The 12,648-nt window shown below is 31.1% G+C and overlaps 1 protein-coding gene across 1 annotated transcript; it reads left to right on the top strand.

The window, feature by feature from the left end:
- Positions 1-1,482: 1,482 nt before the first annotated feature.
- Positions 1,483-5,074, top strand: LOC7494424 (uncharacterized). Its single transcript, XM_002319879.4, has 6 exons — positions 1,483-2,604; positions 2,709-2,929; positions 3,195-3,417; positions 3,908-3,993; positions 4,234-4,325; positions 4,415-5,074. Exons 1-6 carry the CDS (start codon positions 2,515-2,517, stop codon positions 4,654-4,656), a joined length of 954 nt encoding a protein of 317 aa, XP_002319915.1. The 5' UTR covers positions 1,483-2,514; the 3' UTR covers positions 4,657-5,074.
- Positions 5,075-12,648: the final 7,574 nt, after the last annotated feature.

The raw sequence follows: 12,648 nt of genomic DNA, 5'->3' as shown, positions 1-12,648 counted from the left end.
TTTTTATTTTGGGTTCATTTCAAAAATTTGTTTTACATTAAAAAATATTTAATTAATATTTTTTTATGATTTCGATGTATTGATATAAAAAAATTAAAAATTATTTTGATATATTTAAACTAAAATTATTTTAAAAAACAACCACCATTACAGTACCTTAAATAGAAAAAAAATTTTCATCCTTTTTTATGAATAAAAAAAGGAATGCAATCCTCCTTAAATAGAAAATTGATGTAATATTATTCAAAGCATAGCACTAATTAATTACACTTTAGCCTTAACTTTGGTTAGATTCTCTTGCAAATACAGCCAGATTTGAATGATATGATGTGATCTACCCTGTCTTTTGCTAAAATAATGCCATTAATATTATAGCACACAGTTTTAATTAGTGTAAACCCAATTAGGGAAAAGCTAACCTTTTCTAATATACAAATGAGTTTTTATTTTTTAATGCTTTCCATGATAGCTAGGTTTAAGTGAAATTCCAACGTAGGTGTCTTCTTTTCCCTTTATTCCATAAATCAATAACTTGCCATGATCAAGATTTAAAATGAAATTTCTTTTTTTTTTTTTTACTGCCATGAAGATTTTATTCTTGATATAAATTTTTATAATTCAAATTCCCAACAACTCCTGTAATTGTTTTTTGACATATTCTTAATAACGATCTTAAATTAATTTTAATAACTTCATTTTCGATTAATCAAGATTTGAAATTTGAATCTGCTTGGAACGATGAATGCATTTTATAAAAGACCCTCACTTTAAAAAAATTAAGTTGATGATTTTTTTAATATTATTGCTGAGTTAATATTTAAAATAAAAAAATATTTTAATATCTTTTTTAAAAAATTATTATCCACCATAATATTAAACATACATAAAAATGCATTTTAGTGTCATTGCCAAATAGATTTACTAATAGAGTCACGGAATATTATCTTAAGAAACTTGGGATCAAATATTTTCTTGCATTTAGTATAAGAGGAACACGTGCTAATAAATTAATTGAGATTAAAAAATAGAATTAATTATTTAATAGATAAAATAAAAGGTTTAGATATTGTTAGTAATTTGGAGTTAATTTGTCAACATATGAATAGGATAGTTAGCAAGATTCTTTAATGTTGACGTGATAAGGGTTGGAAGAAATGTTTTTTTCACTTTAGGAAATTATTGAATTAGATAAAATATAAGAGTAAAATAAGATTTTTTATTTTCATTACTTGAAAGTGGAAAGTCCACCTAAAATTATTTTCAGATATTATTACTATATTCTATGCTACTTAACTTAAATATAAATGATTTTCTTATATGAAAAAAAGCTTTTATTGATTTTTACAAAATCCTCCCCTAAAAAAAATAAAATAAAAACTTCTCATGCTCCTTAAGACCCTGAGAGAGAGAGAGAGAGAGAGAGAGAGAGAGAGAGAGAGATGAGAAGCGTTGATGATATAAATCTGGTATTCTGATGTCTTATCAATTATTGACTGAGGTCCATATTTGCCCCCCCCTCCCCTCTATCTCTCTCAAGAAACCAGTAGCTCTCTGTTTCTCGTCCAATTGGATATCTCTGACAGACAACACCCTACCTGATACACGCAGACCTCTCTAACACACATCAACATACTCTGTTTTGCTTATTTGTTTGTTTCTCTATTTTCCAAGCGCTCCTTCTCTATCTCAGCTTTTCTTTTCACTGAATGTTGATTCCTTTTTATCATTTTCTGTTATAAAGAGAAATCAATTCTTGGTTTTAGAGCTACCTTTTGCACGGAAATTATGGGTTTCTGTTAAAACAAAATAAAAAACAGAGAAGCATTTAAATTCTCATTTTCGAGTACTTTCTCTGCCTTTCTTTCCTTCAAAACCCAGTGTGTTTCTTGCTGTTTTTGTTGATTTAACGTGTTTTTATACGTGGGCTTTGATTTAACTTGAAGAATTAACGTTTAGTTTTTCTGTTTGATTATCAAGACAAGTAATTTAGTTTCTTTAATATTGATCAAAGCAGAGTGTCTCTGTTTTCTAGTGTGAGGGTTGAGTTTACTTTAAGGAAAAAACAGGACAATATAAAACAAAGAAGTAATTACCACTTGAGAGAGAAGGTTTTAGTGTCCAACTTGAAGCATAAAACTCTTACCTGAATTTTCAGACTCCGGTGACCCGGAAAAGACTTGATCTTTTTTTATAACATTGCCATTTCTTCCTTTTGTTGCCAGCAAAGGGTTTTTATTTATTTTTAGTTTCTGTGTGATAAAGATAAAGAAAAAAGAAAAAAAGAAAAAGGAAGTAATATTGTTTTTTTTTTTTTGCCTTATATTTAGATGCCCAAACGTCAAAAATAGAATTCCCTAGCATTTCTGCTTCTTTCTTTGAATAGGGAAATCATATCCCTGCAATCTCTCACTCTCTCTTCTCTTTCTTCCTTTCTCTCTATTACCTCTCCTCTGTTTTTGCTCACAGGGACAAGAGGAAAGCGCTTTGACTCTGAAACTTCCTCTCTTTAAAATCATGTTTCTTGAAAAAGGGTCAATGCAATCAAACCTTGATTGCTTCCTTCATTGCACAACCCCACGAGTCCAATCTCAATTCCTCGCGAAGGTTTGTTTTTTTGCCTTTGATGAGTTCCTTTTTTCCCCCCCCTTAAATTGAGCTGTGTTTGGTTGTTGACTAATCGTTTTGTTTGTGTTTATTTTGTGTTTTAGAGTGAGACTAGAAATCTAAACAGATTATGGCACCCATGGGAGAGAGACACAGTGGAGTATTTTACTTTGGGTGATCTATGGAATTTTTATGATGAATGGAGTGCTTATGGGGCTGGAATTCCTATTGTTTTGAACAATGATGAAACTTTGGTTCAGTACTATGTGCCTTATCTTTCTGCAATCCAAATTTTCACAAGCAATTCTTCAGTCAACAGTTTCAGGTATCACTTTATTTTCTTGGTTTTATGTTCCTTTCGAAAAGAATGAAACGTATGTTATCAGATCATTGAAATGTTTCAAAATCCCAGATGCATTAGTTCATTATTTATTGAATTTTTTTTGACCAACTGCTGTAACTAGTCCCCTTCTATTGTTGGAAGTTTGTAACTTACTAAATGGGATGATGAATTATGTGATAATTGAGTGTTCATCTTGAAATTGATGAATCTGAGATAGTGTTTGGAATGGTTTTGATGGTGTTTTTAGGGAAGACACCGAGTCCGGTGATGGCGAAACGAGGGACTCCTTTAGCGATTCGTGGAGTAATGAGAGTGTGACTGACAAGGTATGTAGGTCGGATGGATGCTCATCAGAGGAAGGAGGGTCAGAGCAAGACAATCCTTGGCCTATAAATGATAGATTGGGGCGACTATATTTTGAGTACTTTGAGAGATCAACTCCTTATGGAAGAGTTCCTTTGATGGATAAGGTTAGTGTTTTTTTTTTTTTTTTGCTCTTGTGCTGATCTTACAGCTTGCTGCCTTTTTCAATCTAATGTTCTTTACTTCGATTAGCATTTTATTCAGCTTTATTTACCCAATATTCTTATGACTGATCAAGGCAAAGGAATAATCTATTGATTTGTTGAGAATCATTCCGCATCCTTTTCATGGGAGGCATCTAGTAAAGAGGAAACGCAACTTTTTGACTTTTGAACAAGAAACTATACAATTTCTTGAGCTGATAGACTCATATATTACATTGTTAAGTTCATCATAGTGTTTCTTGAGCATATATTCGCACGTTCAATCGATATTGTCTCTTTAACTTTATACTGTTGCCTGGAAGAAGAATCAAAGATACCATCAGCAAAATGAGTTTTAAAATTTGGGTTGATTTTGACTATTAATGATACTGATTCCTTCTCATTGTTTAGAAGCTTGGATTCCAATGACACCTTGTTGGACTCTTGCTTACAGATTAATGGATTTGCTCGACGATTTCCGGGTTTAATGTCATTGAGAAGTGTAGATCTTTCACCAGCTAGTTGGATGGCTGTTGCTTGGTTGGTTTCTCAATCTCTCTCTTACATGAACTCACACCACAAGTAATCAAACTATATAATTAAGTTAATTAAAGCTTGCACAAAGGCATGATTTCCACATTTAACATGGTGCCTGGTTGCTTTTCCTGGTATTCAATTTCATGGCAAGATTCCTGATAAGCTTTAATGGATGATTCTTTTCTTATTCATCAACCTGCTCATGTTAATGATAGTGAGTCATTTATGGTCAACTATTTGCAGGTATCCAATCTATCACATTCCAATGGGAAGAACCATAAAGGACTTGTCCACATGTTTCTTGACCTACCACACCCTCTCATCATCTTTTCAAGGTACCTTTTGTAGCCCCTTTCTGATCTTTGTTTAAAAAGCTGTACAAGTTGGTCGATTAGCTTATTTTGTACGCGTTTTCGGTACACAGATATGGATGTAGAAGATGACATTGGGAGCCCAGAAAAGAAGCGAAAGGAAGGGGAAATCATCACTCTCCCTCCATTTGGTTTGGCCACTTACAAGATGCAAGGGAAGTTGTGGGTCTCAGGCAATGGCGGTAGGGACCAAGAGAGGCTAGTCTCACTTTTAAGTGTGGCAGATTCATGGCTAAAGCAACTAACGGTCCAGCACCATGACTTCGATTACTTCACGGGGATTAAGGGTGGCTAAAACCATAACTTAAAGATTTGATTTTTGGAACCTCCATTTGATATATAGGGATTGATTGATCACTAAAATCCTCCATTTTTTTTTTGCTGGATTTCCTGCTTGATAGCGTGGCATGGTGTCCGAGGAGTGAGGACTCTAGCTAGTTCTTTCTCATATAACCAAGCTCATCTTTTAGCCAGTCAGTGTTAATGTGGTTTGATCAGAAAATAGAGTATGTGAGTTGAGTCAATGCTCTCCTTTTCTTGCTGCTGTTTAAGTGGTTAATGAGACCTTCTGTGTAGAGTGATGGATGAGGTCCTTGAGGGATATAGGATTAGAGGCTCATCAACTTTGATCTTCATTTGGATTGTGTAATCTTCTCTTGAATATTATGAAATCATTGAAATTGAGGAAATTAATGATAATTTTGCAAGCTTAATGATATTGCTTTTTAATTAAAAACATAGTAAAATGATTTTTTCCCCAGATATTTTGTATTTTTTATATTAGTATATTAAAACCAATGAAAAACATCTAAAATATATTATTTTAGTATTTTTTCAAGTAAAAAGTAATTTGAAAAGTAGGATGAAATGTAATAACAAGACAATGTTTGTTTTTGAGGTGACACCATGCTTTAGAAGAAAAATAATTTTTTTATTTCAAGTTAATTTTTTTAATGTTTTTGGATAATTTTAACATGTTAATATTAAAAAAAAAATTTAAAAAATTATTATTTTAACATATATAAAAAAAACATTTTAAAAAGTATACCTCAAACGATGTAACCACATTCGAACATGTGTGTGAATGTGCTTTTATATTGTCAACTCTTTCTCTCGATCATCATTAATCTATTGTTTTTTTTTCCATCAAGTATGACCTTATTGTGGTGTTTTCCATATCATATTCATGCCAGACGTGTTCATCATGAAATCTTAAAAAATTCATATAACTTTATACTGTTAAAAATATTTGTTTTTTATTAAAATTATTTTATTAATTGATATGATAACACATGATTCATGGTTCATTAGTTTATATTTTTTTTAATTATCATTAAATATGATAAGACTTTCATTCCTAGAAGCCCTTTTCACATGGTAAATGTAAAATCATTAAATATCTTTTTTTTTTTCTGAAAATAAAACGAAGTTATCTTAGCGGTAATTACCGATTTATAATAATTATGAAATTCCATTCCAAGATTAGTTCTAAAACCAGGGGGGAGCTAGTGTAATTTTGTGTGCTTGCATCAACTACAGCTTCCTCCTCCTCCTCCTCCTCCTCCTCCTTAATTAGGCATAGATCAATTATAACTCCCATTCCTTGATTATGACTTCTGTAGTTGCAATCTCCAAAACCATCTAAAACACTTATAGCCCATAATCACATACCTGTACTAGTGACTTTGTGCATGCTTCTGTGTGCTGCCACTTAAGCTCACATAAGTGGACACCTAATCATGTTTGTTCGTCACTAATTTTGAAAATTTTCTATTGGCTCAATGTATAGGATAATCAATGACAAGGTTGGATTTAGTTAGATTCTTGCCCTTAGACTTTTAACATGGAATTTGGTAGGTAGATGTGTTTGTCTCTATTTGTTTTTGTGGCTGATGAGGAACAATTTGCATTTTAATTATTCCAATCATAAATTTAAAATTATTTAATTAATCAACACACTATAAATTGTTTCCATGCATTGAAAATTCTCTCTTGAAATTTTGATTTTTTTTTATAATCTATAATTTTTCTTAAACTTACATTTTTTTAACTGCAACTATAAAAACTGTTATAATCCCATGAATATATACTAAAAGCTCTGTTTGTTTTTGTGTTTTAAAAGCGTTTTTGAAAAAAAATGAAATTTTTTTTTTGCTTCAAATTAATATTTTTTTGATATTTTTAGATCATTTTGATATGCTGATATCAAAAATGATTTTTTAAAAAATAAAAAAATATATATTATTTTGATACATTTCCAAGTAAAAAACATTTTGAAAAACAATCATAATCACACTTCTAAACACGCTCACGTTTCATTTGGGGTTAAGGTTGCGGCTGCCGCGTTCAAACCTCAACCCCAATCGAGGCTTTGGTCTGAAAATGATTTTTTTGCTAAATGCAAGTTCCAAAACCTAACTTATGTTATGATGAGTCCACAAACACATGGAATATTTAATCCATGCCAAATGTATTGTGAGTTTGCCATACTTGTCAAGGCATGTAAACACTAGATATGAATGACTGACAAATTGTAGCCTTCGTGTCCTTCAGGGCACGCTACTCAAATTCCCAGTGACCAAGAATTACACGTAAAGCACTTTAGAGATCACTAGGATTGCTTGTATTCTTGTTAAAAATTAAATTGTATTAAGAGCTCGCCCTAGTAGGAGAATTAATGGTGCTTGCGTTATATCATCAAGTTTTCAAGCTAGTTTCTGGTTACTCTTTTTTAACAGAAAAAACAGAAACATTTAAAATAAAGAGGATATTTTCTATAAACATATTTGTTTTTATTTTTTCATTTCTAGATTTTTTTCTGTATCTTTTATCCTGAGATGCTAACTAAATAGAACTCAAATCTCATGACTATTCACATACGCTAATAGTTTATCTCAATCTACATAAATTTAGATATTCAAGCTTGAATACGAGGTTGTGGATGTAGTTTACTTTTTAAACATATCGGAAATATGAATTTTCTTTATACATAATTCTTATTTTTTGAGTGACAAATGCAGCTAGGTGACGTTCAATCTCTCGAGGATAAAGGTCTTCCCCAATGCTTGCCTCACGAGAGTGATTTTCAGCCTCACGACTAGTCAGACCATATTCATTGGGAATCACTGGTAATTAAGATCATTTTCATTGGGAATTACTGGTAATTAATATCATTTTCAAATACCTCATGTCCCATTTACACATGTCTGGACTCCATTAACAACCAAGGAAGCTAGCTCGCGCCATGCCCACATGCACTTGCTACTCATGACTCGTCAAAAACAAGTGCTTTCCATTGACTTGTATGCTAGATGGATAGCTTCTATGTTATCCACTTTGTGATTACTAATTTGCTGTGTGAAATCATAGTTTCCTTTCACATCTTATCTAGATAAATAGCATCAACTGATCTCAAAAGCGCAACCACCAAGCCTATGCTTATAAATAACAAGGGTTTTGGCCCCCTTGTAATGCCAACTGCCAACCAACAACAACATCACCACTAGCTTATACACATGGGTTTCTTCTACTGTCAAAAGATGGCATGGGCAGATTGGTTGTCTGTCACTTAGATTATATTTGGAAAACTAAGTCGTATCATGCATTGCCCATTATATACTTATACATCGTGCATAAATACCATAGTCCCACTTCAGCATGATGGCAATATCATGCAATGTATAGCGGATATTCTGAATAATAAAAACACTCTAACTACTTGTATATAAATCCTACAAAACTTATATACCTAATTATGAGAGTTCAAAGCTAAATAGGAAATACTAATTAAAATCTAAAAATAATAAGGAAAATAACTAAAATAGACAAAACAACAACTTTTAGATTTAATTTTAAGAGATCTAATAATCCAATGAACCACAAAGTCGTTTCTCATATGAAAACTGCCTGTAAAATCTCGTGAGAAAACTTGAGTTTGATTCAACGGTTGAATTTTCGATTTATGATTGGGGTTCCTTCCTACATGCCTTGTTAGGCTAATTCAGTGCCTTATGATTGGATATACTCAATTTTTGTGGCTTTTGTGTGGTTGATTTGCCTGCAGCAGCAACAATTGTGAAATCTTGATTGAACACTTCAGCTATGGATTGAAATATAATATTGAAAAGTTCAATTTGATAGGGTAACCTTCCTTCTTTTCCCTACAAATTGGATCTTATCCCATTAATAATTCTCAAGTTGGATAAGAACAGTTAACAGTGTGGAAAAACTGAAACACTTTTAAAACTTCAAATTGCCCCATAACTCTTATAATTAATAATGATGTAGCGGTGTCAATTCCATATTATATCTTTGATGGATAATATTTTAAATCAATGTGATTGAAGCTCTCTGCTTAAGTTGGGTGATTTTGATTAAAAAGATTCTGTTGTTTTATTTTTTCTTTAATAATTAACCTCGATTCAGGCCATCAAATACTCATGTTGATATTTTTTTTTTCAATCAACACTTCTCATCCTAGCAGGCTAGTCAGAGGGTGTTTGAGAGTATAATAACAGTTTTTTTTTTAAAGTGTTTTTTATTCAAAAATGTATTAAAATAATATTTTTATTATTTTTAAAAATTATTTTTTAATATTAACACATCAAAAGAATAAAAAAAACATAAAAAATTAATTTTAATTCTTTACCAAAAGCTAAAAAAAAGTTTGATCGATGTCACATGTCACATGTTCTTACAGTTTAATTTGCTAAGAATCTTTCTTAGGTTAGGTATGTTTTGACACTGTAAGCAACCTTCTTTGTCGTCAGTCTTGCATGCGTCTTAATTACTTTTATTCATTATTATTCCTTAATTTGTGCATCTGTTTCATGCCAATTCAAGGAGTTTGAAAGCTAATAAAACTACCAAAGACAGTCAACGATAGAGGTGTAAGAGATTTTGCATCATCTAAGACGTCATTAAGTACTCGCATTCTAGATAAAAGACTTTAGTATATTGTATAATGTTTTTTTTTTTTCCTTTCCCAGAATGTCAAACTTGAATAAGTTAAGTTTTTCTAAGAATCCTAATCACTCGATGGTTTTCGTTTTAGATCCATCTTGTCAAGGGAGATGCTAATTATCAAGATATATAATTCATAATTAATTTAGAACTTTATTCCACAAAGAGTAGCATTACGCTTCTTATTTATCTTATTTTAGTTGGAAGCTATGGATGATATTCAAAATATTTGTTAAATTAGAGACTTTAATTTTTACTTGATCAAGTTTAAATGATAAATTCAATGATTAAAACAGTGTTTAATTCACCTAAATGAGAAGCGTTGAAATCATGAAAAAATTACAGGGAGTGTATGATTGTTAAATGAACTGGTGTAAAGCTCTTGATTAAATTAAATGACTTGAATTACTTGACTTGATCTTGCCCTCTTTTCCTATGTGATGTTTAAGATTTAGATTATATCATCGATCTTCCTTCATGTAAAGTGGAGCATAGTGTTGCAGGTACGTCGGCATGTGATGTTACAAGTAACTCGTGAAGCATGAAAAGTGGTGAGTAGGGTTGCAGATATTTGGAATTACAGATAGCTCGTGGAGCATGAGGAGTGGAGTCACGCTATTGATTGAGATGTTGTTGCTGCCATTGATTTTGGTGCTCAAGTGTGGGTATAAAATTATTATTAACAATAAAAGCAGTGCTTGCTCTGTAAAAAAAAGAGAGTAAAGACAGAGAGAAAGGAGAGAGAAGGGTAGCCACTTGAGCTTGACCCAATCGGCAGGGGTGAAATCCTCCAACCACTCAGACCTAACTCAAACAGTTGATTTTTTGTGTTTTTTTTTTTCACCATAAAAAAAGAGAAACTTAAATAAATTCCAATGAAGAAATTGGCCCGTCGTTGAAACCTTTAAAATATAATTATAATTTTATTATCACAAACAAAATAAATTTATAGTATTTTTGTGAAAACCAAGTTGAATTCAAGGAAAATTTTGTTTAATCTACCTGCAAGAAACTGAAATAAATAAAATGAGGGGATTTTAATAATTAAAGAAATGAAATTCTGAAAATAAAAATGATAAATCAATATATTGTTAACTCAATTCAAATGTCTAAACATCCACTCTTATAAATCTGTTGACTATCAAAGTAAAATAAATATTCTTTCAATTCAAGCAAATAAATTCAATGTCCCTTAAAGTTAAGAAAAATCAAGGAGATTATGAGTAAATTAATTGGATAAAGCTTTTTAATTAATTTCTTTTCATCAAACAAATTTAATATTGAAAAACAATTTTAATTCGCTTGGTAGTAGCTTTAGGAGCAAAGTCTGTAAAATTTATTCTAAGCAACCATTCAAAAGCTTGAACAATTTAATTTAGCTTATTCCTCCCTAAGAAATTAAAATGATAGTTGCAACAATCAAATTAACTCTTTTGCTTCTTATTCTAGTCCCTAACAACAATTACGGATTGAAAGAAACTAAAAGGCACATATATATCATCTCAAAACAATTCAATAACCATGAATATAAATCAATAACATAATTCTAAAATAAGAATAAATAAGTACTTGAATATAAAAGAATTACAATAATAATATTACTTCTTGCAACTTAATAATGGAGATGATGTCTATATATTCCCCTTGTCTATATATTCCCCTTGAACCGAAATTAGAAATTAGTTGCTAATGATTTTTGAAAGTTCCAGCATTCAAGATAATCTCTCTCCAAATTCCAGCAGCAAAAAAAAACCCACCCGTCCAGTTGGTCTTCCCCTGTTTTTGTATCTTAATAGGTAACTTTCATGATAAGATCAAGGCTAAAGATAAGGAGGTTAAATGATGTATAAAACAATCCTTCAGATTCCTTCTCAAGATGGATCTCCTTACTTTTAGTTTCCTCATCAAATTAGAAAACTAATCTCGTCCTTAAGCTTGCTTCCAAATTTTCGCTTTAATTTTTTTTTTATCTGGCCTGGCATCCTTTATAAAGTATTTAGTCTTAGATGTGTAGATGATTATAGGTTTTTGCATCGCATGATTTTGATATATGAGGTTCAAGATATGCTCGTTTGAATATTTAGTATGAAAGTAGAGAATCTTGCTGCACATAGAATTTTAACTCGATTTTGCAGGTCTGATTAAAAGTTCAAACGAACTCAGATTTTTGCTCATAATACCTTCTTGAAAAGCTTCATATTTGTACTTTAACTTTTATCTAGCCCACATTCATATTCTGAAATTATAACTAGGTGAAAAACCTGTCACAAGAAGTAAGATCCGAAACATAAAATGCAGAAATTTTTATCTTTTAGCAATTAATTCACAAAATCTCTTAAGCATATTAAACTCATAAAAATAATTTCAAATAAGCTCAAAACACATTAAAAAATATAATATAAAAGGAATAAAAACATATATTTATTTTGCATTACGAGAAAGAAATAAAGAATTAAATTCTTTATTTGTCATCCAACCCTCATCCATTCTTTCGGTCCCTCCACCAGTTCTGACTAAATCCTAAAAGATAAAGCAATCCATTGATCACAAACGCCCTGTAACAAATTAATAGTAAGATTGGGCTAGAGACCTCCATTACTGAGTCTTTGAGCTTTTAAGGAACGACTTAATTATAGTTTATGCACCTATCCCTCTTGTCTTCTTCTTCTTCTTCCTCTTCTTCTTTTGCTTTATTTGATGAGCTTTCATGCGTGGTTTCTCACTTCCACCAAGTGTAAGGTCCCAAATCTTTTGTGGGATTGGTAACTTTTCATCTCCATCAATTTGTATTTGTTTGGTTGCAAAATCTTTTTAGACTCTCAGTCTCTTTATCTTGATTCTTTTCTGAATCTTACTTACCAAAGTTCTTGATTGCTAGTTAAAATTTAACACAGTTTTAAAACGATATTATTTTAAAAAAAAAACTGACAATTTTTCATTGCTTAGGCTTAGACCAATGTTGTTGCTCTAGCTAGGTTTAAGGTACTTTTCCCCGCAACATCATGCAATAACTTTGTTCTTGATTGCTATATGAATATGACATCAACTCTCTAGCTTTTGACAACTTTTTCTAGTTTTTTGATAGATTTCTTTAATTATCTTACTCTCAACGAATATGTCAGATGCAAGATCACTTGTTACACGTTGCCAATGAACATTAGAAAGTAAAGCACATTATATTTTGGATCAATTACTTTTGATTTTAATGTGATTCCTTTACTATTTTTTTTATTTGGTTCCTTTGCTCTAGATTTTTTTTAATGTGTTCTCTTCCTTATGATTCCGTTTATTTTTTTTCAAAAAATAAATTATGAAGACGAATTCA

Source organism: Populus trichocarpa, chromosome 13 (assembly GCF_000002775.5).
Source record: "Populus trichocarpa isolate Nisqually-1 chromosome 13, P.trichocarpa_v4.1, whole genome shotgun sequence".
Taxonomy (NCBI): Eukaryota; Viridiplantae; Streptophyta; class Magnoliopsida; order Malpighiales; family Salicaceae; genus Populus; species Populus trichocarpa.
Note: the sequence above shows the minus strand (reverse complement) of the source record. Positions and strands in the feature narration are given on the sequence as shown.